We start from the raw sequence: 25,808 nt of genomic DNA, 5'->3' as shown, positions 1-25,808 counted from the left end.
TTGCACAGAATTTACCATCACATAATTTTGGAACTGGAGGAGATCTTGGAAGACCAATTTTCCAAATGCCTGGCGTCATCCCGTGGCCACAGCACACTCGAACTCCAGATTCCTAACTCCTCTCCCAAAGTTACTCTGTGCTGTCTTCCCACGGACAGCCCAGAAACACCCTACATCTTAACACTCTCAAATGTACCCAAATACCATCTAGTGCAGACCAGGCAACACAGGCTTTATAGGCAGACCCGCATCTGAATCCCAGCCCACCATTTCCCAGGTACCTGGTCTTGGACAAGTTACATCATCTCTGAGCCTTACTGTCTTGAGTTGGTACAATGGAGGTGACTATACCCATTGCACAGAGCTCTTGGGAGCACTAAGAGGGTTTAGGAAAAGTACCTGCTATGTGGCAGGCCCTTAACACTCAAAAGCTTTCTAAATTCTACTTTATAGCCAATCATTTCTACAAAAACTTCCTGTGGACTTTGGTGGTTGGCATCTCGGAAACAATGTCACCTGTCTCCTGCGCTGCAGTGGACTTGTGTTTCAATAACATGGGTCCCACCTCTGGCTTAAGGAGTGGGGCCTGACTACCTCTAGCCAAACCACTTCCCGTGTGTAGCACTGGTCCACAGATGGCCGTAGAAACCCAGATGGCCCAACTGGAGGGAAATCTGGTTGAGGAGGAGTAGTGATGAGGCTGGTGTCAGCCCTCTTGCAACTACAGGGGGAGTTTGCATTAGAATGATATAGGCGTTATAGAGAACAGCTGGGTGGAGAGAATCTCACCACTAGATCAAGCCTTACCTGAAGCCAGATATCAGTTACATGAGCAAATACTTCGAAGCCAGATAGAGACAGATGTTCTATATGTGTCAGGGAAATGGCACATAGTTACTCAAGAGATATTAAAATAAGACAAGAGAGATGACTGGAGACATCTGATTGTCAACGTCACAGAGCCAGCCCACATCATCTTCAATCCATTGGTGAAGACATACAAGGCTATGATGAGGGGGTGTGGCAGATCATCAGCAAGAGCAATGCCAGAGATGTGGGCAGTGGAAGGTTGGCATTTTCCAGGAGTGATGGTTCTCCCAGTGAGGAAATGAGGAGCCAACAGACCCTTACCTCCTTCCGTAGTCTGATCCTGGTGGTGATGTAATATCTCCTACTAACCACAGGACGGGGCAAGAGCATGAAGGCTCCTTGACAGTGCTGAACCCCCGAATCCACCAACTTTGGAACTGTCATACCTGCAACATCTTGTCCTGTGTGATAGGCTTCCTGTTGTTTAAGCCACTTCAACGATCTGTGGCATTGATAGCACATCAATGGCACCTCCCAAAGATCTCTAAGTGTAAGAACTGTCCGCAAAGTTCCCAAAGCAAATGAAAACAACCGTACCCTGATTTGAATAAATAGATATATCCATAAGGCACATAGTTGCATAAAGCAACTAAAAAAAATCAAATGATTACAGACATTAAAAGTAAAAGATCAGGAAGCTCATGAAGTCAAAAGGAGTTGCCTCGCAACTGAGGCAGGACTACGAAAGAATATAATCCATTTTCTACTCTATAACCAGTGAAGTTACAGGATTCCAAACTTGGAAAACGAAGGTAAGGGCTTCAGGCCTTTCTTTATACGTTCCAGAAATGAGAACCTACTCCAGGCCAGACACTCTGCTGGGCTGTCCCCAGACACAAGTTAGGGGAATAGAGACATGAGCAATATCAACACGTCTTGCCCTTAAGGAGCTTGTTGCCTATCAAAGGTGGGGGGTGGGCGGGTAGGGGGAGGTGCTGTAAATACCACAAATGAGCTGTACGTTTAGGGTCACAAGGTAAGGAGCAGAAATTAGGAGGCTGTCATGCTCTGGGACGGGAAAAGGAGACATGAGGGGAAGCGTGCAGAGAACAGAACACTTAGCTGTGGTTTGGTATGTAGTAAGAAGATGTTGGGAAGGTCCTGTGGCACTTCACACAGAGAAAGCACCCGCAGTAAAAGGGTCTGGGAGGAAATGATGCCTCTGGAGACCCACAGAAGAATAACACTGAGGTTCATGGCTTGGAATGGAAGGTTTGGGGGCTGGAGGGTCGAGACAAAAAATGATTGGAATGATAGGCAGGGGCCAGGTTTGGAAGGAAGGCAGGAAGGGAGGGAAGGAGGGAGGGAGGAAGGAAGGGGCTACACGTAAAACTCTAAGAAAGGAAGGCAGGAGGCATGGATGCTTGCAGTCACATCCCTTCTCTGGGCCTCAGTTTCCTTGCATTGGTAGGACATGGTTGGTGATGCGGAGAACAGGTGTTGGGCGGTGGGAGGGGGGGGGAGTATCTTAAGGCATCAACAGCAGAGGTCACACCTTCAGTTGCAGGTAGACCTTTTGCAGGGCCAAGGAGAGAGCAAGGAAAGACTGATCAGTTGGTTAAAAGTAATCTTACCAACTCCTGGCCTGTTCTGCACATCACCCTGTTTCCATACATCACCTGAGTCTTTGAACTCTTAGGTGGGGGGTGTCAGGGAGGAACGCCAAAACGAGTGGGCATAATTTTCTCACTTCTACCCTGTTCCTTCCTTTGTGGCCTGTCTTCTCAGGAATACTGGCTCATGACAGCCACATTCATGGTGGCTGAATGACGAATGTGGCAAGTAGGTGACATTGTCCTCTCTATGAAATACTAAGCGCAGACATCTCCTCAACATTTGGAAGCGTCTAGGAGAGCTTTGACTCACTGCAATTGAATACGTAGTTTCTTCAAATCAGCACATCTGCTCACTTATATCACTGTCTGTGGTGTCTTAAAACGTGTGCAGATTCTTCTTCCCAAAGGTGGTTTTTTCCAGGGAAAAGGAAAGAGTAACCAATAGACCCCACCCCCACCCCAGACCTAAAATTCTCTAGGCTGCTCATCTTCTATAGCAAGAGCCCACAAGCTTTTTCGGTGAAGGGGCAGAGAATAGATAGTTAGGCTTTGTGGTCCACGGGGTCCTGCCAATGTTCAACTCTGCTGTCAGCCGCAGCGTGAAAGCCACCCTCGATGCCACCTCACCAGAGGAGCGGGGCTACCTTTCTAGAACTGTATTTACGAAAAGAGGTGTCAGGCTCCTATCGGATTCTGCTGTCGTTATTTCAAAGGACTTTGAGATGAAGAGTACAACTTCTCAGGCACGAGCTTTTTAAGCAAACAAACCAACAAGCCACACCATTGCCACGGCGTGTGTCTGGACTTGGCCTGTGGGCATGTCCGCATCCAGGAAAAACGAGAAAGGGGGAGTGGGATCCTGGGAAGCCGGAGGCCTCCAGGGGGAATAGTCTCTCGCCCATTTCCGTCACGGTGCTTACCTTCTGCCATGGCTTTGATGTCATCAAGCGCAGGGATCACTTTAGGTCTCAGCTGTTCGTGAATTCCGCCTCCTAGCAATGATTTAACATCTAAATCCCAAGAAGCAGAAGGGGCTATGAGGGTAGGATCCACGCGTTTCTGCCCCCCGCCCCTTACCTGCATTCTCCTCCCCCTGTGGGATTTCCTTTCCTAGAAAGTCATCCATCTGTGGTCTCGCCTGCCCCGAAGGCCCCTTTGTTTCGTCCTCCACCCCCCAGGTGCTGATTCTTGCCGAGATTTTCTTCACGCTTTTCAAAGTTCCCACCCCCGCCGTTCCCACACCTGCGGACTCGGCATGTAAACGCGCAGGTGTCCCCGGCTCGCCGGAAGTGCCGATGATGCATGTTTAGCCTTTACGAAAGACCTACGTTAATACCAGTTTTCACTAAGGTAAAGGATTTTTGCTTCGATGAAAACATCGCTCATCGCTGGTTTTGCAGCGAGATGAGCCCAATCAGAGACAGCAAGAGTGGCGCCCCCCAGCGCCTTCCGCGGGAACCACACCCAGCATCTCAGGCGCAAGCACCAGAGCTCCGAGCCGTGTCTGTGAGCATCTGGGCTGTAACTCCATCAGTCGTATGCATCCGTTAGCAAGATGTGTCCCACGGTATCAGGAAAGCCTAAGAGAGGTGATTTTGGGGGTCTGGGAACGCTCAAAACATTTCCCGTATACATTAACAGTAATTGTTTCTTTGCTTTGTGCCATTTTTGGTTTATAAAAGTATTCACAGGGGGGCGCCTGGGTGGCTCAGTCGGTTAAGCGTCCGACTTCAGCTCAGGTCACGATCTCACGGTCCGTGAGTTCGAGCCCCGCGTCGGGCTCTGGGCTGATGGCTCAGAGCCTGGAGCCTGCTTCCGATTCTGTGTCTCCCTCTCTCTCTGCCCCTCCCCCGTTCATGCTCTGTCTCTCTCTGTCTCAAAAATAAAATAAACATTAAAAAAAAATTTTTTTAAAAAGTATTCACCGGAATGCTCAGCATTCGGTTAGCGGTTAGCGTGGGCGAGGGCGGGACCTGTCCTGGAAACACAATGTTGATGAAGTTGAGCTGCAACCGTTATCTCTAATCTTTCCAGCAAGGCCCGGGGTTCCCAACATTGGCACTATCAATGTCTTGAGCTGGATAGCTCTTGGTTGTGGGGGCTGTCCTGTGTGTCGTAGGGTGTCCGGAAGCATCCCTGGCCGCTACCAACAGGTGCCAGTAGCTCTGTCCCCACCCTCACTGTAGGGACAACCAGAATGTCTCCAGATGTTGCCACATGTCGCCTGGAGGGCAAACCAGCTCCTGGTTGAGAACCACTGAGCCAGGCTGTGTGTGAACTCCTCGTGGACCCGCAGGGACCAGCACTGCCCGCCCCTCGATTTCTGAAGCCCACTGGTTTCTCTGGGGAGCCCACTGCTGTCTGTAACAGGGGACCTGACAGAGACGCATCTCCTCTGTCACAAGGGGAATGAAGAACAAACACTTCTGACTAAAGAAAGCAAAAGCATTTTTACAATAAAAGCTGGGCTTTACTCATCAGGTAACAAACTGCAAATTGTCACTCTCGGGAATTGTTCTGTTTTGCTCCAACTTTCATGAAGACATTGTAGACATGGCATACTTCATGCCTTAGCCCATGTTTTATGGGAGATGGTCATCGCATCTTCTAGCCAAAACAAACAAACAAAGAAACAAATGAATTTGAGGCAATTTTAAGTCTTACTCACTATCCAGATCTGAGAATGCCTTTTCCTTAGTGGTGGTGTACTGGCTCAGGATATAGCTGATTTCCTAAAAAAATAAAATAAAATAAAGTAAAACTGCATGAGACCTCTTCTAAAGTTCAAAGCCACAGTAAAAAGAGATTTAACATACAAAAACTACCCTGAATCCAAACATTAAAAAAAAAATAAAGCAGGCTCTTAAAGACGCTTATATGTTCTGATACCCAGACTTCCTAATAACACTCCAAAACTTCTTGGCTCAGGAGGCATGATTTATACTTTCTCCTGATTCTGAGAGTCTGGGCGGGGCCGGCTCCCCTGGGGACAAATGGGCCCCTCTCCTGACATGGCCTCTCATCTTCCAAGTGGCCAGTCTGGGTGTTTTCACATGATGGTCCTGGCAGCAAGGGAATGAGAGTGAACACTGCAAGGTCTCTGGGAGCTTGAGGCCAGGGTCACGTGCACTGCGTTCTTCTTGCCACGGCAAGTCACAGGCACAGACCAGATTCAAGGGGTTGGAAACAGATCCACCTCTCTCTCTTTTTTTTTTTTTTTAATGTTTATTTATTTTTGAGAGAGACAGAGTGCAGGGCGGGGAAGGGGCAGAGAGAGAGGGAGACACAGAATCCGAAGCAGGTTCCAGGCTCTGAGCTGTCAGCACAGAGCCCGACGTGGGGCTCGAACTCACGAAGCGTGAGATCATGACCTGAGCCGAAGTCGGCCGCTTAACTGACTGAGCCACGCAGGCACCCCTAGTTCCAACCACATTTTTATTTTTCCAACGTTTTTATTTATTTTGGGGACAGAGAGAGACAGAGCATGAACGGGGGAGGGGCAGAGAGAGAGGGAGACACAGAATCGGAAACAGGCTCCAGGCTCTGAGCCATCAGCCCAGAGCCTGACGCGGGGCTCGAACTCACGGACCGCGAGATCGTGACCTGGCTGAAGTCGGACGCCCAGCCGACTGCGCCACCCAGGCGCCCCCCAACCACATTTTTAAAAACTGATACGATATTTAATGTGTTAGTATTGTTTTGGTAGAATAAACTTAGAAGAGTGCATTTCTGTATGAAAAAGATCCTAGTGGGCTCTGATTAGTGAATTCAACAGGAAGGCATCCTTCTGCACATTCTGGTACCCATCAGCTCAGCATCAATTATTTAAGCTGCTTTCTGCTCAGATATCTTTAAAAACAATATTTTGTACAGGCAAGACATTAACATGCTTCTGGGATACAGAAAAAAATGTGCCCTCCAGCCATCCTGTTCCCCTTCTCCCCAAAACAACTTCTGAGTGTGCGTGTATGTGTGTGCATGCGTGTGTGTGCATGTGCATGTGTGTGTGTGTGCGCATGCATGTGTCTCAGTGTCCCCTTCCCGAGGAATTCTACACAACTGTACAGATACTAGCAAATGGGTATTTATAAAGCAGAAAATTTTCATGACAAAAGTAACTGCACACAAATGGCAGGTATTCCCAAAGGGAAAGGACAATAGCCCCCAGATTTTTCTTTTTAAAAAAATCACTGGGGCTCCTGGGTGGCTCAGTCGGTTAAGCGGCCGACTTCAGCTCCGGTCACGATCTCGCGGTCCGTGAGTTCGAGCCCCGCGTCGGGCTCTGTGCTGATGGCTCAGAGCCTGGAGCCTGTTTCAGATTCTGTGTCTCCCTCTCTCTGATCCTCCCCCATTCATGCTCTGTCTCTCTGTGTCTCAAAAAAAAACGTTTAAAAAATAAATAAAAAAATAAAAAATAAAAAAAATCACGAGACCCTTAAGATAGTTAAGCGGTTTTATAATAAGTATTATAATCTTATGTTATATGTTAAAATAATTAAAAATTTTTTTAAGTTTATTTATTTATTTTGGGAGAGACAGAGACAGTGCGAGTGGGAGAGGGGCAGAGAGAGAGGGAGAGAGAGAATCCCAAGCAGCCTCTGCACTGTCTGCACAGAGTCCAATGTGGGGCTCGAACCCACAAAACCATGAGATCACGATCTGAGCCAAAACCAAGAATCAGATGCTTAACCGACGGAGCCACCCAGGATCCCCTGTTGTACCTTAAAATAAAGTAAAATAAATAAAATAATAAAATAACAACACCAGTTCTGCAATTACGCTTTTATACTCTTTTGAAAATCACTTGCTGGGCCTTTATTTCCTCATCTATAAGATGAGGATAGCACCTGTCTATGCTGATTTACTGGGTCTCTAGACATCCAAAGGGGGTCCCAGATACATACAGGGACTCTGAGAGGCCCAAACACAAAGCATCACAGATGCACAAGTGTGGTTTTTACCGCTGGAGCTGCGTTCAGGAGAGTTCTCAAGTCTCTGAAGTTGCTGTCTGCCAGTTTCCGAGTCTTTTCGATCTGGGCCCTCAGGTGGTGGTTTGCCACAAAACCATAGATGATACCAATGCTGCAGGAAATGAAGAAGAGAAGAGAAGAGCATTCAGTGTGTGACCCGTGGTCACCTGGCCAGGCACAGAGCAGCTCTGTAGATGGGAGGGGAGCCGAGCTTCTGAGCAGAGGCCCCACGACGGCGGGACCCTCCTCCCCACCAGGCCCTCTTCCCCTGCCACAGCCTTCCTGCCAAGATCCCATAATCCAACACGTGGGCCACAAAACAGGATGCGGTCCTCTCGGAGGAGGCACATACCTGTTTAAGATATGCTGTTCTGTTGAATAGGAAATCTTATAAATGGAACAATGTTCCCAAGAAATTGCGGAGGAAACGGAAGGAACAAAGGTTATAAGACAGAGCGCGTCAGAGTCCCGTTCCTGCACACATGTGAATATGGCGGTACATCCTCCTGCACAGTGCACGCATAAACGCACCTCCCATGCATACCTCTGCTCCCTCCAAAGGCAGGGATCTCTCCAATTGTCTCTATTAGTTTTATTTTACAGGTTAAAAAGAAACATGAGTTACTTTAGTATTAAAATGCCACATGAGAAGCTGTAAACAAAGCATACATACTGTATCGCTCTATTTTATATAATGTACCACCTCGAGAAAACGATGGTGCTAAAACTCAGTGGTTCTGTTTGGGGAGGGGTGGCTAATGACATCATCCGCACGTTCACGACATGGAAGTTGACGCCTACGTACTTATGATATGAATGCTCCAGTCTATGTAAAATAGACTTAAATAAAAGAGTTTAAAAAACACGATGAAAGGCATTGCTCATGGAAAGCTACTGTACATGAAAATTAAAAACAGAGTTTTCAATTCATCTAAGATGTCTGCATTTGATCACTTTAAGCGTTCTTAATGCTAACTAGTTACTAACAATCTCCTGACTTAATTTGACCCGCTGGTTTTTGTGTGGGAGCCTTCCAACGTTAAAATGTTACATTGAGAATTGGGAATTACTAAGGCTCTTCTGTATTTCACCACTAGATGGCAGCAAGGAATTACACAAACTCCTAACAGAACAGTAAACCTACAGGAATGTACAACAAATCTTTTGTTTGTAACTATCCAGGGGAAGATGTGGATATGTTTCCAGAACAAAGTTTTGTAAGTAACAGACAAACACTGTGGCCAAGTGCCTGTTTTTCTGCACCCAGAGTCCCATGTTCTCAGGCAACTTCTCCATCTTGGGAAATGGGGATAATCATTCACCCTATATATATAGTCACGATTCATTCCAAACAGCATTGGTTCATTGCTGGTCTCACATAAAACGTATTTGCCCTGAGCAGTATTACACAGGTACATTACGTTTGCCAAATGAAGCCAAAAAAAGTCTGTAAGAATACACAGTGTTGAGAAGTATTTCTTATGGTTAACAAGTTGCCATGGAACGTGTACTGGAGTAGGAACATGAGACTCGGGTTCTAGTCCTTCTACTGCCACTAACTTACACTGTGGGAGCTTGGGAAAGTCACTTTCCTTCTGTGAGTTTCAGCCAGTACTGCAAAACTGAAAATTAAACTGGGTAAGTACTTCTCTTGTTGCAAAGGAGAGGGGTAATGGATGTCCACAAGTTCTCCAGGACTTTTTTTTTTTTAATTTTTTTTTAATGTTTATTTATTTTTGAGACAGAGAGAGACAGAGCATGAACGGGGGAGGGTCAGAGAGAGAGGGAGACACAGAATCTGACGCAGGCTCCAGGCTCTGAGCTGTCAGCACAGAGCCTGACGCGGGGCTCGGACCATGAGATCATGACCTGAGCCGAAGTCGGACGCTTAATCGACTGAGCCACCCAGGTGCCCCTCCAGGACTTTTTTCTAAGGTTTGGGTTCATGCGGATGGTAATTTAAAAAAAAAAAAAGCATATTAACAATAATCTGTGCCATTTGGAACGATCACCTTACAATCCATCTTTGCCAGTCTTAAGTCTACCTTTGTACTCATGAGGCAGGCAATACAGCATAAAAGTAATAGTTATCAAATGATGCACCCGTGCCAAATGAGGCCAAATGACCCAAAGCAAGGACTTTGGAGTAGTGTGAACAGAAAAATAAAGGAAAGAGTTGGGTTGTAACAACGCACCTGGATCTTTATTTACCAGGTCCAGTTTCAAACATTCCATCCCATGACGAGTCAGTGCTAACACCTGAGTATACCTGCCCACCCCAGCATTTCACGCTGGGGCCCCTTGCTCTCTCTCTCTCTCCCCCGCGTGTCCACATGGTCACCCATCATGCTCCAGACCGATTTTGTCATGTAAGAAGGTAGAATGAACTTGAGAAACACACAGGTCCAAGTCCACTTGGCTTTCACCAAACCCCCTAGACGGAAGAAGAACCTCCTGGCCCCGAACTCCCAGAGCGCTCTCCCTGAAATTCTCATGGGCCATTGCTCACTTCATACTCTATTTTGTCTATTTCTACCTGTATTTAATTTCCCTAGAAAGAGGTGGGAACTGCTTCTTTGTCAACTTTAGGTGAACAATGGGTCTCTAGTCCATGGGGTGGGGGGAAGGGGGGGTGCTCAGTGAAAGTGGGTTTAAAGACTGGGCTTTATGTCACTTGATCCATTTAGAAGATTAGCCTTATGTTTGGAGAGTCTTGGTCATAAACTGTGTTCCTTTACTGGATAGATGCCTTTACTCAAAAGATCATCAATCAGTAAAATGAAACGCAATACAGCTCTGCAAAACAATACTGAATTTCAATGCAACATATTTAAAAAGACCCACATTTCTGCCAATCAGTTATGAATCCAATTAAAATGAAAGCATTGATCTTTTTTTGAAAAACCAAACTGTCCTACACAGAATTCTGGAATGAAATTCAGCAGCTTTCAGAGCTGATTTTCAGACCCATAACACATTGTAAATCTTATATGAAGGATGGCAAATTCAAATGCCTACACAGAAACCACAAAGGGCAAAACCTATGATATGAACCCCTAGGAGCTGGGAGGTGGCAGGTGGGGGTGGGGCAGATGCTCTGCACTGCCAGACTTTCCACTCATTCCAAAAATCCGGAAATCTGTATTCTTACGTAAAATTTCCCCCTTTAAAATATTACCAACTAGAGGATGCCTGGGTGGCTCAGTCGGTTAAGCGTCCCACTCTTGGTTTGGGTTCAAGTCATGATCTCACGGTTCGTGAGTTCGAGACCTGAGTGGCGTTCTGCACTCACAGCTCAGAGCCTGCCTTGGCTGCTCTCTCCCTCCCTCTCTCTGCCCCTCCCCCACTTGCACTGTCTCTGTGTCTCTCAAAATAAATAAAAAGACTTTATTAAAAAGATAAAATTTTACCTACTAAGTAAAGGGAAAAAAAAAAAACTCTAAATACTAAGCAGACCAACTGACAGTCTCCATTTGCAATCTCTAATTTAAAACCCTCATTTAAACACAAATAGAGAATAAAGAAGTTATGTTTCTTGTTGCCCTTGATTTAGAAAATCCTATTACGCAATATGTTTTGTTTTCTTTTTTTTGTCTAGTGTTCTGTTTTGAGAGAGAGCACGTGTGTGCGCGTGGGGGAGGGGCAGAGAGAGACTCATAAGCAGGCTCCGTGCTCAGTTCGGAGCCCGATGCGGGTTTGAACCCACGATCCTGGGATCATGACCTGAGCTGAAATCTAGAGTCGGTCACGCGCTGACTGAGCCATCCAGGTGCCCCCTCAATGTATTTTTTAAGCAGAAAAAAAAAAATCACATGAATGTGTCAGCCAACTATTAGAATAGGAGAACACTGAGGGAACTGTCTCACACAAAAAGGGGAATCTGGCATTTGACATAAAAAATATTAAGAACATATGCTTTTATGCGGTACAACAAGATCTCTTGAACTTTTTAGCCAAATATAGGAATTTTAATTTTTATGGTATATTAATATTACATCTTCTATATTTTTAATGGACAGACCAATCTTCTCACATATACACTTAAAAGTGAACTTAAAAGTTTTAAAAACTGAGGTTAACCCTGTAAAATTTGTAGCAATTTTTTTCTTTACCAATTTCCACTGACTTGATGAAATTAGCCAATAATTGCCAAATAAATGCTCTCAGTCTATAACTGATCTCTTGTTTTTTAAAGATAGTTTTTTAATTTTAATTTTAATTTTAAATAACTCTCTCATTCACATCTTGAAAATCTCATGATTTTCAGGCATGCTCAGTTTCTTTTCTAGAACCTTGTGGCCTCCATGCCAGGAATTGACCATCACAATCCTAATTAAAAAAATGCATTTTGAAAACAGCCATCTTCCTGAAAGAGACTGGAATTCAATTTTCACCATGGCAACTGGAAAAGCTGGTTTGCTGTAGTCAGAAACTTAGAAATATGCTGGAAAAATAAATATGGCTATTTGTTTCTCTTTTGTTACTGTCCATAACCTTTTGGAATTCTAAAAAATGCAGCGATGACAAAGTGTAAAAGAAAGAAGGGAGAGGAAACTTGGCTTTTTCTGGAGTAACACACATCTGCTTCAACAGTCTACAGTGAGAGATAGAAATTCAATTCTGCTGATGGTCAAAAAGACTTACATAAACATATGTCAACGTCTATGAATTCTAACATTCCACAGCTGCCTCTGGAAAAGCTCAGAGAGAGAACATGACCACATATATTCCATATGTACTAGGGGACCTTTCTCCTTAACACCTATGCCTTTCTCAATTAAAAAAAAGATTTAATTTGTTTTAAATAAAAAAAAAGGATGGATGAAAAATAAGAGGACTGAAGATGCATTTATTTTTATTTATTTATTTTTTTAATTTTTTTTCAACGTTTTTTATTTATTTTTGGGACAGAGAGAGACAGAGCATGAACGGGGGAGGGGCAGAGAGAGAGGGAGACACAGAATCGGAAACAGGCTCCAGGCTCCGAGCCATCAGCCCAGAGCCCGACGCAGGGCTCGAACTCACGGACCGCGAGATCGTGACCTGGCTGATGTCGGACGCTCAACCGACTGCGCCACCCAGGCGCCCCTGAAGATGCATTTAAAAACCAACGTCGGTATTAATTGTGATGTAGTGGAATGCCACGAAATGAAATTGAGCCTGATAAAAGGCAAGTAGACTGCTCTGGGTTTACAAAAAAATCATATCCAAAAAATAAAAAAAAAAATTTTAAATTAAAAAAATCATATCCAAAGATTATTTATCAATAGGACCCAATCTCTGCTGAGGTCAGTGTAAGCCAGAAGCAAATATCTCCTTTTTCTTCTCTTTCTGCCTCCTAGCTTTATTGACATTCTTTCCCCTATTATTTTTATCTCCTATGATTTCGTGGACATACTCTTACTCTCCTTTCTATCGAATTGTAACAGAAATCTTCACTTTCCCTTGGTCTTTAACCTCTTTGGCTAGTTCTGATTACTTTGCAAAGAATATACAGCTAGTATTTGACTCATGATGTTGAAAATACTTGCGAACAAATAGAGGTTTCAAAAGACATCATGATAGCGATTCTAAGTTTTACACTTCCAGCCAAGAAGTTTAAACTTCTAGTGTGAATTTAAAGTAAATTAAGTAATCTCAAATGGTACTCCTTTTTAGAGCTGTCTATAATTCATATATAAATTCAATGTATTATGTAAAATTTGTTTTAAATTTGTCACTTGGCCTCAAATAGGTGATCAATGTTGTTTTAATTATATTGAAATTTGAAGTTATGGGTTTTAACTTAGTAAGTTTTACTTGAGTGGGGAAAAATATCTAAACTGAATGTATACAAGGCTGTAGAATCACAGCATGTATTTTTTAAAAGAATTTTTTAAACTAAAATATCCCTGGGGAGAAAAAAAACACTTATCTAAATTTGTTTGATGGATCTGAGTTCTGAAGAAAAAAAAAACTGTCACCTTCATTTCACATATAAATGAAAGTCAAGTTTATCTCCAACTTTGTAGCTTTATTGTTAATTATATTTTGGTATTTTAAACATAATATAAATAATTCAAAGAGTTCCGGGGGAAGTATGACATATGTGACACATAATTATACGTAATGTAAATAAAAGCCCAATTTAAAAGTAGAAACCCAGGGAAGGAAAAATAAGACAAAAACAGAGAGGGAGGCACACCATAAGAGACTCTCAAATACAGAGAACAGACTGACGGCTGCTGGAGGGCAGGTGGGCGGGGGATGAGCTAAATGGGTGATGGGCACTGAGGAGGGCACTTGTTAAGATGAGCACTGGGTGTTATATGCAAGTGATGAATCACTAAATTCTACTCCTGTAACCATTAATACGCTATATGTTAACTGACTTGGATTTAAATTTAAAAAATAAAAATAAAAATAGAAACCCAATATAGAATATGTGCTTCATTCAAAAAAACCTGGGAAGTCCATTATTACATATGCAAACATTTATCTGGGTAAATAGGTTAACTACATGCAACAAAGACTTTTCCTGAAATTATATCACATGTATTTATATCAAGTGAAAACTATTAACTATTAAGTAATCATGTGAACAAGAAGCCCTAATGGCGAGTATTTTTAATTTTTTTTTCAATTTTTTTTTCAATGTTTTTTATTTATTTTTGGGACAGAGAGAGACAGAGCATGAACGGGGGAGGGGCAGAGAGAGAGGGAGACACAGAATCGGAAACAGGCTCTGACGCGGGGCTCGAACTCACAGACCGCGAGATCGTGACCTGGCTGAAGTCGGACGCTTAACCGACTGCGCCACCCAGGCGCCCCGCGAGTATTTTTAGATGACACTTTGTCATGTGGGCCTCATTTTGGATGTTCAGGGTATGCCTCTACAGAGGGAGAAGCATGGCTGTCCGAGTCTCTGGATGAATGAAAGATGGAAGTTTTAGGCTTAAAAGAAATGCACAATGATCTCTGCTGGGTCTGACGTCTCTTTGGACTGCAACTAACACTTTCCTGGTAGCTGGGAGGAGGTAACCACTTCCATAGCTGTAAGGTCTGTGCATTCCTGAAAAGACTTCAAACACAAAGCAGAGAGACAGGGACATCTGAAATCACCATTGACCTGATCTCAAGCTGCTCTTCAGAATTCAATGTGCAGAAACAAATTATTTACAGAGAGAAGTAGAGAGACAGACAGAGAGACAGAGAAAACAAAAATAACTCCCTGGTGGTGAAACAAGGGTGCATGAAATTAGCAATGCATTCACTTGGGTCCTGTTTGCACATAGACCGTTAAGGTCTATTATTTAACTATTTGCAGCAACAGTGTGTCTTTGTTCCAAAAAAAAAATGATTGCCCTGGAGTCAGTGGAATGCACTGCCTTTTAAGCTTTTTGTGAAGATTTTGTTTGGTTGTTCAAGTTTAATTTTTGGTGCAATGAAGTCGGTAGGTAATACCTGAGGCATGGTAGGTAATTCAAAAGAGACAAAAAAAAAAAAAACCTATATGCCGTGAGAAGTGATTTCCTTCCTACCCTCCACAACCACCAAAGTTCCTTCCCGGGGGCAACCACTGCGTCAGGGTCTTGGCAAGCCTACTACAGATGCTCTGTGTAAATATAACTAAGTCCTTGTGTCTCTCTCCTTTTTGTTTTTGTCGTAGGGACCATGTTGTATATATACATGGTCTGCCAGTTGCTTCTGTGAATTCATCTCTCTTGGGGACTGGTTCATATCAGCACGTCGGGATCAGTCCAGTCCTTTCCAATACTGCCTTCCTTTTTTTTTTTTTTAAAGTTTATTTATTTATTTTGAAAGAGAAAGCGTGAGTGGGGGAGGGGCAGGGAGAGAGGAAGAGAGAGCGAGAGAGAATCCCAAGCAGGCCCTGCACTGTCAGCATGGAGCCTGACGCAGGACTCGAACCCACGAGCCACGAGACCATGACCTGAGCTGAAGTCCAACGCTTAACCAACTGAACAACCCAGGCATCCCTAGGTATACCGCCTTCCAATGAATGATCACCCCAAAGAGTAGGTCTTACCAGGAGCCCACTAATAGCCACAATTGAAGAACTTTTCTTCTTGGATTTCCATCTAAAACTTCAGCTGGTAGGCCAGCTTAAATTGTTCTGTTTAATCCTGTTTTCTGCTTAAATTCCCGAACATCAGTTATTTAGTGAAACCAGAAAAATCTTACAGCTACCAAGCAAACACGGTGCTTGGAGGAAACAGCGAGGAGGAGGCTGACTGTCAGTCCTCACGGTCTCTGTGCCTCCTTGGGGCCTAGCACTAGTCACGTCATAAGCACTTTACTTCTGTTGCTAAATGTCATGACATTCATTGGCTGAATGAATGAGGAAATGTGGAACCATGACCAAATATCGCAACCAGGGGACCCCTAACGTGAAGCACATTCCTCAGCCGAGGATTCTGATTTGGACTCGGCAAAATGCTACTGTCTTAAGAGCAGTGTACTCCTGATCTGTCAGGCAGTTGGAAAGCTGACGGAGCAGAAGGGACCGTAGAAGAAACACATCCTAAATTATGAAGTGTGTTCCAGGCCTCCGCAGAGGGTAGCAGCTTAACTGCAAATTCAGGAAAAGTGGGTTTATTATTAGAAAGTTAATTCTGTTCTACAGTGTTCTCACATTCCCCGATTCAGGGACTGTACCCATCCTTCAGGATCCCTTTGGATGCACAAATCAACAAGCAAATTCTCTGCCTTCTGCAGGCCGCCTGTCTCCAAACAGCTATTTAAGGAAGGAGCTGCTGGGGAGCCTGGGTGACTCAGTCGGCTGGGCGTCCGACTTCGGCTCAGCTCATGATCTCACGGTTCATGAGTTCGAGCACCACGGCGGACTCCGTGCTGACAGCTCAGAGCCTGGAGCCTGCTTCAGATTCTGTGTCTCCCTCTCTGTCTGCCCCTCCCCCGCTCGTGCTCTCTCTGTCTCAAAAATTAATAAACATTAAATTTTTTTTTTTTTTAAAAGGAAGGAGCTGTTGTTCTGCGGGGTAAAAGCTTTCTGCAGGCCAAGATTTATCAGCTCGTCTTCGACACGAACAAGCACCGAAGGGTTGGCTTGGCACCCTGATGACAACCCTAACTTCTGGTTATGGTAACATTGTTTTGAACCACCCCAGACAAGCATTTTTGTCTTCTTCTGTTTTATGGCTGTGTTGTGGTGGTTGTTGTTTTGTATTAAAGGCATGGGCTGAACAGTTCAAAACACAATCAGCTGTCCCCCAAGATTCTACTCGCCTTATAAATATAGAAATCACCAAGAGGGAGACCGCAAAGCACTTCCTCAGGAAGGGCCCATTCTTCTTCTGACGCTGGTGCATCTCTCCACCGCACTTGTTACAGCAACGACACAGACCGAAGCAGAACCCTACCAGGGGCATCAGAATGACAAAGAGCAGTCCCAGGACAGCACAGATGATGACCCCGATTTCATAGTAGATAATCTGCAAGTCAAACAAAAGAAACAGCATGTCCTCTAACACAAAATAACGAGTAGAACATTCCACGGTGTACCTGTTTCGTTTTTTTTAACCTACTTGCCACCGTGAGTTGAATCTTAATGTGTGTGTGTGTGTGTGTGTGTGTGTGTGTGTGTGTGTGCTTCCATTTTGATGCTCCTTCTTGAAACAGAAGTAACAGAATGGTGCCTGGGTGGCTCAGTCGGTTAAGCAGTTAAGCGTCTAACTTCGGCTCAGGTCATGATCTCACCACTTGTGTTTTCGAGCCCCATGTCAGGCTCTGTGCAGACAGCTCAGAGCCTGGAACCTGCTTCAGATTCTGTGTCTCCCTCTCTCTCTCTCTACCCCTCCCCTGCTCATGTTCTGTCTCTCTCTCTCTTCTCTCAGAAATAAACATTAAATATTTTTATTAAAAAAAAAAGGAGTAACAGAGATTGGAGTTATCAGAATGTGTAAACAAGTCATTACTATCTTCTTTCAACTCACAGTAAAATGTCCAAATGCAGGGTCAAGTTGCAAATGACTTACTTTAAACCCCAAATATATTTTGTTTGTGTTAAATGGTGTAACAAATTTTGGCAGAAATACTTGCATTATGAATAATCTACATGACAGGATGCTTTTCACCAGAAAGACAGGACCAGTCGAAGTTATTAAGAATTCAAAGCAGTTCAGATCGGATCAATTAATGACAAACCCACAGTTACAAAAGAATCTGGAATATACCTAAATTTAGGAAAAAAGCTCAGACTTTGTGAGTCAGATATGTTAATCACTGGCCACTCACTCTGTTTGCCTATCCGTATGCTGGGAGTAATAATACGCATCTTGTAAGGTCATTGTGAACATTACAGATAGTGTCTGATCAGTGATAACGTGTCAGGGGAAGTATGTGGCCCAGAGCAGACACTTAATAAATGGTCTTTTCATGCCGTGTGGGTGAGGCTGGGCTTGTCGGCCCGTGTCTCAGACAGTTCCCTACGTTCCTAGGAACTAGCACGGCTTCTGGATACAATCATGTGACCTAAATATATTTTTATAATCACTGCTGGCTTTATTCTGGGATAAAAAAAAAATAATGCCACTGGATGACAAAACTAGAGCTTACTGCAACTCATGTTTCCATAAAGCAAGACATTTTTTAAAGAATGACAATTATAGGCTGGCTGTTTACAACTAATGGACCGGCTCGCTAACAACAGATTCTGAAGCCAAGCTGAGCGAAGTAAAAGAAGACACAAGTGTTGTTCCTCGAAACGAATGTGAGGTCTTAACACTGAACTGAGAGTCAGAAGACCTGCTTTAAATTACACAGGGTGGGGGCGGGGGAGGGCTTCTGGTTCCCTAAACCAGAATTAGCATTAAGGTCATAAGCATATTGTGAGGGTCAGATAGTTAAACAATTGAATGTGAAAACAGCCAGCCAAGTGCCCAGCACACAGCAAATATTCAATCAATAGTAATTAAGTCTGTGGACAAATGCCTAAGAGGACCGAGGTGCACATGACACCTGAATATTATGTACTTTGAGGTTAAGGATAAAATGCTAAAAAAAAAAAAAAAAAAGTGGTTGAATTTTGCTTCATTCATCAAATACATGCTCCTGCTTAAACCAAGCCCTATTCCATGATCACAGAGAGTCATTACCTACTGGTGCTTGTAACCTGCCCTTGAGGACCCACATCATTGGCCAGTTGAGATACTCCAAATTCTTATTTCTCTATCATTTCCCAGAAAATGATCTAAATTATTTACTATTTTGAAAATATTTTTTTAACATTTATTTCTTTTTTTTTGAGAGAGAGAGAGAGACAGAGCGTCAGCAGGGGAGGGGCAGAGAGAGATGGGGAGACAACAGAATCTGAAGTGGGCTCCAGGCTCCGAGCTGTCAGCACAGAGCCCGACGCGGGGCTCGGACCCACGGGCGGTGAGATCATGACCTGAGCTGAAGTTGGATGCTTAACTGACTGAGCCACCCAGGTGTCCCAATTATTTACTATTTTAAAAGGGATTTAAAATCCTTTCTGAGTCCAGAAGACACTGAACTCAAATGCAGGAGAGAAGGTGTTTTCAAAATGTTCTAAACGCACTATGTTTACCTCTGAGTACAATTTTCACACTTTATACACAACCTTTCCAACATTACTGACTCAATATTATGTCAAACAGTATCAGGATCAAGGTATATGTCATCTCAAGAGTTCACTTCTGGGTGAAGTCTGGCCAAGGTCTGGCAAAGACCTAACTGAGTTTCTGATACGCCAGGATCTCCAGAACACTTTGTGGATTACGAGGAGAAGATCAAGACGGAAAGTTGCTGAGGTGGGTCGCTATTCTTTGGTGAACTACTAAAACTGGAAGAGAAGATTGATGACGATTCCATAAACAAAAATGAAAGGAACCATTTAAAAAACCATCACAACGGAGACGACAGTGGAAGGACAGGAAGTTCTGGCAGAAGCATCTCATACCCCTTGGCTTTAGACAGAGTCACGAGAAACAGCAAACAAGGACTTTACCTTCAGGGTCAAGACTACATTTTCTGGCTGTGGAAGTCAAGGCAGTGGAGGAGTTGAGGAGAGTAAGGCAGAGGCAGCATGCATCAAGAAAACAGAAAAAGTTACATGAGCGATTAACCACAACTGAGAACATTAACATTCCATACAGCGCAAATCAAGTGAGAGGTTGATCCACATAAGCCAGGAACATAAAACTTGAGTGTTTATTAGAGAAACAACTGGAATTTACATTTGGAACATATATTTGGATTTCCTGAAAGGTTCTTACCAGGATGCTAATCAGGTGTGGACAGAACGGGGGAAATTAAGGGGAAAGTGACACAGGCTTGACACACGAAACGTGTGGTCTTTACACAGTAGAGGATCAGACGCTGAACCCCAGCCGAAGGCAACAGTTTCCAAAGTGTCCTTTCTAAACTGAGAATCGGATGGGGTCATCTCTTGCTTACCTGCATTTCCTGGATTCCCGTCATGTTTAATTCCAACCTCTTCATGTGGTCCTGTTATTTAATCCTGGCCCCATGCCTTGTTCTTCTTGGCCATTCTAGTCCTAAGAAGAAGCCTCATGCTCCCCCTTCCTGCCTCGAGCTCCCTGGCAATGCCTCCTTGCCCAGAACCTTATTCCCTTCACTCCTCTGCTCATGGGACTCAAGTCTGCCTGGATATTGCTTCCTCCTGGAAATCTGTCTTGATAACCAGGTCTGGGTGTGCTTTCATCCCTCCTTCATGCTGCCTTGGAGCCCACACTTGCCCGTTGTCAGCATCTGCTCCCACAGGAGCCCTGCCTGAGCGGCGTTGTTTGCTCCTGGAAAGCAGGAACCATGAGGTCACGCCCACCGTTCTCTGGCAAGCACCCACCCGGGGACCCGGCATGCAACAGGTGCCCAGTCGGAAGCAGGTAAACTGGTGAACCGAGGGAGTTCCCTCAACGGTGGTCCAGTGATGGGGATGGACCACCCTGCAGGAAGACAGAAAAAGTAGGGTGCAGCGAGTTTCCCGTGAGGTGAAATTTGTTCAGTTTATCCTTTTGGTGGGGAGAGGGGGGTGGTATGTGCGTGAGAGGGGACAAAGTTAATACGGTGTTGTTGTTATGATGGGTGTTAAATGTCCTTGGGTGGCAAAATAAACGTTAGGCTCTGTGTCGTCCCCTGGGTTACTTTCTTGCAACTGTGTGCTCTGGTGAATCCAAAAGTTTGGAAACTATCGCTTTAGATGGCAGATTTTCACGGAGGTGGGAGAACAATGTTTGTGATATTAGTACCTGTTAAATGAGGCATCCAAAGTGTTGGGGTGGGCAGTTCAGGTACACATGCCCCAGGGTCACGTGGGGCATCTTGAATGACCCCGGACTCCCTTCCTGGGCCTGGGCCCCACAGTCTCCCCAACTTACCACCATAAATGTGTGAAAAACACTGACTTCAGGCTCCTCCCCTAGAGAGGGTATCAGGAGATTTGGGTAAAACCAGGAACCTGTCTTTAAACCAACCCTGGTGTCATGGCCTGATCAGGTGGGTTTGGGACACCTGCTCTCAGCTCCAAGGGCAGATGGTGCTGGGCTGGGGCCAGAGCAGAAGCACCTGTAAGCTACAATAATCAGCTGATTCTTTGGTACTTAATATTCCCACCCAGGAGTCAGTCTGGTCTGATTTGATGGGGTGCCAACAACCGCCCCCCCACCGCTGGAGCTGGGTGAATCTTCATCTTTTTCCTGTTCGTGCCGGCTGTCACACAGTATGAGGTTATCACCGTGCGGTGCAGCAGTTTGAATCCGGCTATGCCGCTTTGCGTCAGCGACCCCCCCACTCCGCTTAATTACTGATCATCGTCTCCCGGGGACCTTTTGAAAAATATCAATAACCAGCCAGCCCTGACCCATTACATCAGAATCCCTGGGGGACGGGCCTAGGCCTTGTTGCCAATGCTACTCTGAGCCTTGGTTACCTTACTGATGGAATCTGGGTCAGCAGAGACTCTATGTTATGCAGTTTTTCAGAGACAACAAGAGAAAACGGTGAGAAGCAACATGCTCAGTGCCTTATTCTGTTCTAAACGCTTTAATGTATGCGAGGTGAGTTAATACATGTGAAGTGCTCAGACCCGGGTGTCCCAGGGTCATGCTCAATCAATCATCATCACCATCAGGAAGATGATGTTTAACAAGAAGATGTAACGATCCACGCACGGTAGCATTATTCCCATCCCTCAGCTCCAGCAAGCCCCAGACATGATCCTGGGCACAGACTGCCGTGCACTGCTTGCTCTCTAACTGCTTCCGAGATCTCTGGAAGGTGCTTCTCTTGCCGGGAAAGGGGAGTGTGCTCTTCCAGGCAGCATGCCTCGCTCTCCTGGAGGGCAGGAAACGGGGAACTCATTCACTTACCTTTCGCGGACATGCAGGGTGGGCTCCAAACACCACAAACCCATCTGGAATAATGACCTGACGTTTCCTAAGTGCCAAATCGATATCCAGTGACTGTCAGCACTGGTGAGGTCAAGAAAAGCAGCAGGGATGAGGCCCAGGCCCAGCACCTGCCCCCAGAGGAAGCTTCAAGAAAGGGAAAGGTAGAGGCGCCTGGGTGGCTCAGTCAGGTAAGCATCCCACTTTGGCTCAGGCCATGATCTCACAACTCATGAGTTCGAGCTCTGCATTGGGCTCTGTGCTGACAGCTCAGAGCCTGGAGCCTGCTTCGGATTCTGTGTCTCCCTCTCTCTCTGCCTCTCTCTGCCCCTCCCCTGCTCACACTCTGTCTCTGTCTCTGTCTCTCTCAAAAATAAATAAACATTAAAAAGTTAAAAAAAAAATAGGGGTGCGTGGGTGGGTGGCTCAGTCGGTTAAGTGTCCGACTTCAGCTCAGGTCATGATCCCACGGTTCATGAGTTCGAGCCCCGTGTCAGGCTCTGTGCTGACAGCTCAGAGCCTGGAGCCTGCTTCGGATTCTGTGTCTCCCTCTCTCTGCCCCTCCCCAACTTGTGCTCTGTCTATTTCTCTCAAAAAAATAAATGTAAAAAAAAAAATTAAAAGAAAGGGAAAGGTAATAACCGAGGAATGAAATGAAGGATGAAGATACAAACCAGCCAACCAAGAGGCAGCCAACCAAGAGGCAGGAGTGTGGCCTTGTGTGGCCACAAGGAAACAAATCCAGGAGGTCACTGCAAAGAAGCCGTCCATTCCGACGGACCGGGATGTGCAGAATCAAAAGATGGAGGTGACGGGCGTTGCTGGGACCACTGTCCCCTGGAAAGGTTTCTAGAGGTGCAGGTGGCACTTAGGGGTTGCTGGTGGGAAGCGATGGGAAGCCATCCACCTACACTCCACACTACGCATCCTTTGAAGACAGGAATTGTGTCCTTTTATTTCCTTGGGGGGGTCACCACCCGACAAGCTAGGCTGAGGGGCTCTCTCTGCAGAAACTCCACGTGAGCTTGGAGGAGGGGGAGGTCATGCTGTTCTCCCTGGGTTTCCGTCAGCCAGCGCTCAGAGAACCCGGGAAGGGGTCCGCCCGCACTCTGATCCCGGAGGGAATGACACCCAGGGGCTTGGCGCGGCTCAGGTTGTATCTGGAGCACGGCGCTTGGCACACGCTGAGTGGACAGATGAGTTGCCCGTGTCATCTCTACCTTAACACCTCGAGTGAAGACAGACCACTCCTGTAAAGTCTAAACGGGTTAATACTCGTAAATCATGACCGAGGGTACCTGCCTCACTGTGCGTGCTGTAGAGACGCTAGAAACCGGCGGTTATTAGAGCCGTTCCTCGGATTTCCGCGGCTTCGTCTGCCCGGTCCTCCCTTTCCCTCATTTCCCTTCCCAGGGTTAATTACCCACTGTAACATTTTACGGTTTAATAAATAAAAGGCACGGCACTGAGGCTGTGACGGTCTTTTCACACAGCTCAGAATACTCAACGCGAGCTGCTTCCAAATTAGTCACTTTAGGACTCCAGTACAGTGGCCCGGGTTGAGCTGAATTTTTGTTGGCCGCGCGTGTGTTGGTTTGGAGTCAGACTGGTCCCGGGAAGGATCCCACCTTCACCACTTAGTCACTGGGTGACCTTGGGCAAGTTCCCCAGCCTCTCCGAGGGCAGGATTTTCTTGCACGTGCAGCGCAGAAATACTTCTGCCTCGGACAGGTGTCACTGTGGGGGTTGGAAACGATGTCAAGTTGGGGCACCTGGGTGGCTCAGTCGGTTAAGCGTCCGACTTCGGCTCAGGTCATGATCTCACGGTCCATGGGTTCAAGCCCTGCGTCGGACTCTGTGCTGACAGCTCAGAGCCTGGAGCCTGTTTCAGATTCTGTGTCTCCCTCTTTCTCTGACCCTCCCCTGTTCGTGCTCTCTCTCTCTCTCTCTCTCAAAAATAAATAAACGTTAAAAAAAAATTAAAAAAAAAAAAAAAGAAACGATGTCAGCTCATAAGCCAGTGTTGGCCCAAGGTGGACAAGAAACAGTGGCTGTTGTCATTACAGAGAGGACGATGACCCGGTGTAAGCTTCAGAGGCAGTGGAGAAGCTTTGTGCTTCGAGCCTCACGCTCATAAAGAAAGGCTGTAGCTCTCGTTTGCACTACATGCCTTGAGGTCTCAGTTCGTTTATTTGTTTAATATTTAAAAAATTGTTTTTAGAGACAGACAGCATAAGCGGGGGAGAGGGGCGGAGGGATATAAAGAGAGAATCTCAAGCAGGCTCCGCGCTCAGCGTGGAGGCTGATGTGGGGCTCGGTCCCACAACCCTGGGGTCATCTGAGCCAGAATCAAGAGTCAGACGCTCAATGGGCTGAGTCACCCAGGTGCCCTAATGAAGTCTCAGTTTAAATGCATCCCAGGTGCAAAACCACTCTCCCTCCTCGGAACGTTCTCGTTCATGGCCCTCTATCAGAACTTCTCGCGTGATGCGTGTCCCCCTCCACCTTACGGTCCAGCTGTGGACTGCATTAGTTTGCTGTGGCTGCCTTCACAAAGTGCCGCGGACCAGAGAGTTGAAACAACAGAAGGGTGTTTCGCCACAGGTCTAGGGCCTGGGAGTCTGAGATCAAGGTGTGGGAAGGTCTGGTTTCTTCTGAGGCCTCCTTGGCTTGCAGATGGCCGTCTCCTCCCTGTGTCCCCACACGGTCTTTTCTTTGTGTGTGTCTGTGTCCTAATCTCCTCTTCTTATAAGGATGCCGGTCAGACTGGCTTAGGACTCACTAATCACCCCATTTTAAGTTAATTACCCTTGTAGTGACCCTATGTCTCATGCGATCCCTCTCCGAGGTGCTGGGATTACGACTTCAACGGACGAATTTGGGGCACAATTCAGCCCATAACATCCATGCGTATTTCTTATCCCATAACCTCCCTTCCACCAGCTGAGAGTTGGCGGAGTAATGGCCACGCTTTCGCAAGTCTGTCCCCTGCGACGCACTGCTCCTAGCCAGCACTCTGTAAAATGAATACATGAAAGAGGGAAGTACATAAAAAAATGTCAAGGAGGAGAAGGGGCCAAGGATCTTAAAATACTACCTTTAACTTTCAGCTGAAGTATAAAGAGGAGGCAGTTCTGTGAAAAGGAGTCCTATTTCCCTCCCAAAGTCGGGCCCAGCGCTTGGAGCCAAAGGTCAGCTGAATGCTTCTGAACCTCCTTCTGAAGAGAGTTCACTAAAAGAACACCCAGCTGGAAAGTCACTGACCCCGCGGCCCAGGCTCCTCCGCCACCTGAGAACTCACCAGAAGAGGAAATGCTCGACTCAGGACAAAAGCTGAAAAGACTCCCCAGGGCCCCTCGCCTGGACAGACCTTACCTGCGAGTGCAGTAATTAGAAAGCCAGTGGGCACCGGTCAGTGTAGAAGACGCTGCTGGGGCTCCCACATCTCTCAGGCCTCAATCATCTCCATGTACCCTCTCAAGCTTCTAGCTACGAGCATCTTTCACTCTGTGCTTGACGGCCTTTTCCGGTACCACGGCAGGTCAAAAGTGCTTAGGGCTTAACATAGTCCCCCACACCCACACCGCCCCTAACCTGTGCCCCTTCAGTCTCGGTGTCTGGAAACCTCAGCTCCCTCTCACTTCCCAGGGACTAATTTGGACACTGGGGTTTTACACCATTGCCCCAGCAATTCTGCGGGATGAACTTCAGCCGTCCCCTGTGGCCAGTGGCTTAATGCCACACCCTTTCCAGGCTGCCCTCTCTCCCTCGTGTTACCTCTCCACTTCCCGGCCAGTGTCCCCTGCACCTCCCAAACCAATGACGTGACCTCGAGGCCTTGACTCAGGGTCTGCTTCAGAGGACTCCAACCCAACACAGCCAGCATACATCAGACTACGAGCAGAGAGCCCCCCTCCTGAGATGTCTGGCTTCTCCAGTGTCTCTCCCTAACCAAATCCCTCTCTCTTGGACAACAGTGGAAAACGTGACCCGATCCCACGTGAAGGGGGAATTCAGGTCATGCATGAGGA

At 45.9% G+C, this 25,808-nt stretch overlaps 1 protein-coding gene across 6 annotated transcripts in view; it reads right to left on the bottom strand.

The window, feature by feature from the left end:
* The window catches only part of PROM1 (prominin 1), a 111,538-nt gene that overhangs the window by 39,129 nt on the left and 46,601 nt on the right, over window positions 1-25,808 (bottom strand). For 5 of the 6 annotated variants that reach the window (XM_030314165.1, XM_030314169.1, XM_030314162.1 and 2 more), the window contains exons 4-8: window positions 19,380-19,406; window positions 16,640-16,845; window positions 7,388-7,508; window positions 5,095-5,158; window positions 3,347-3,436 (exon numbers count right to left, since the gene is read on the bottom strand). In XM_030314165.1, the coding sequence (XP_030170025.1) occupies window positions 3,347-3,436; window positions 5,095-5,158; window positions 7,388-7,508; window positions 16,640-16,845; window positions 19,380-19,406 (508 nt within the window). The remainder of the gene's footprint in view (window positions 1-3,346; window positions 3,437-5,094; window positions 5,159-7,387; window positions 7,509-16,639; window positions 16,846-19,379; window positions 19,407-25,808) is intronic. The other variant, XM_030314168.2, reaches the window with a different exon arrangement.

The sequence above is a fragment of the Lynx canadensis genome, chromosome B1 (genome assembly GCF_007474595.2).
Source record: "Lynx canadensis isolate LIC74 chromosome B1, mLynCan4.pri.v2, whole genome shotgun sequence".
Classification (NCBI taxonomy): Eukaryota; Metazoa; Chordata; class Mammalia; order Carnivora; family Felidae; genus Lynx; species Lynx canadensis.
This window is presented reverse-complemented; position numbering and strand designations above follow the sequence as displayed.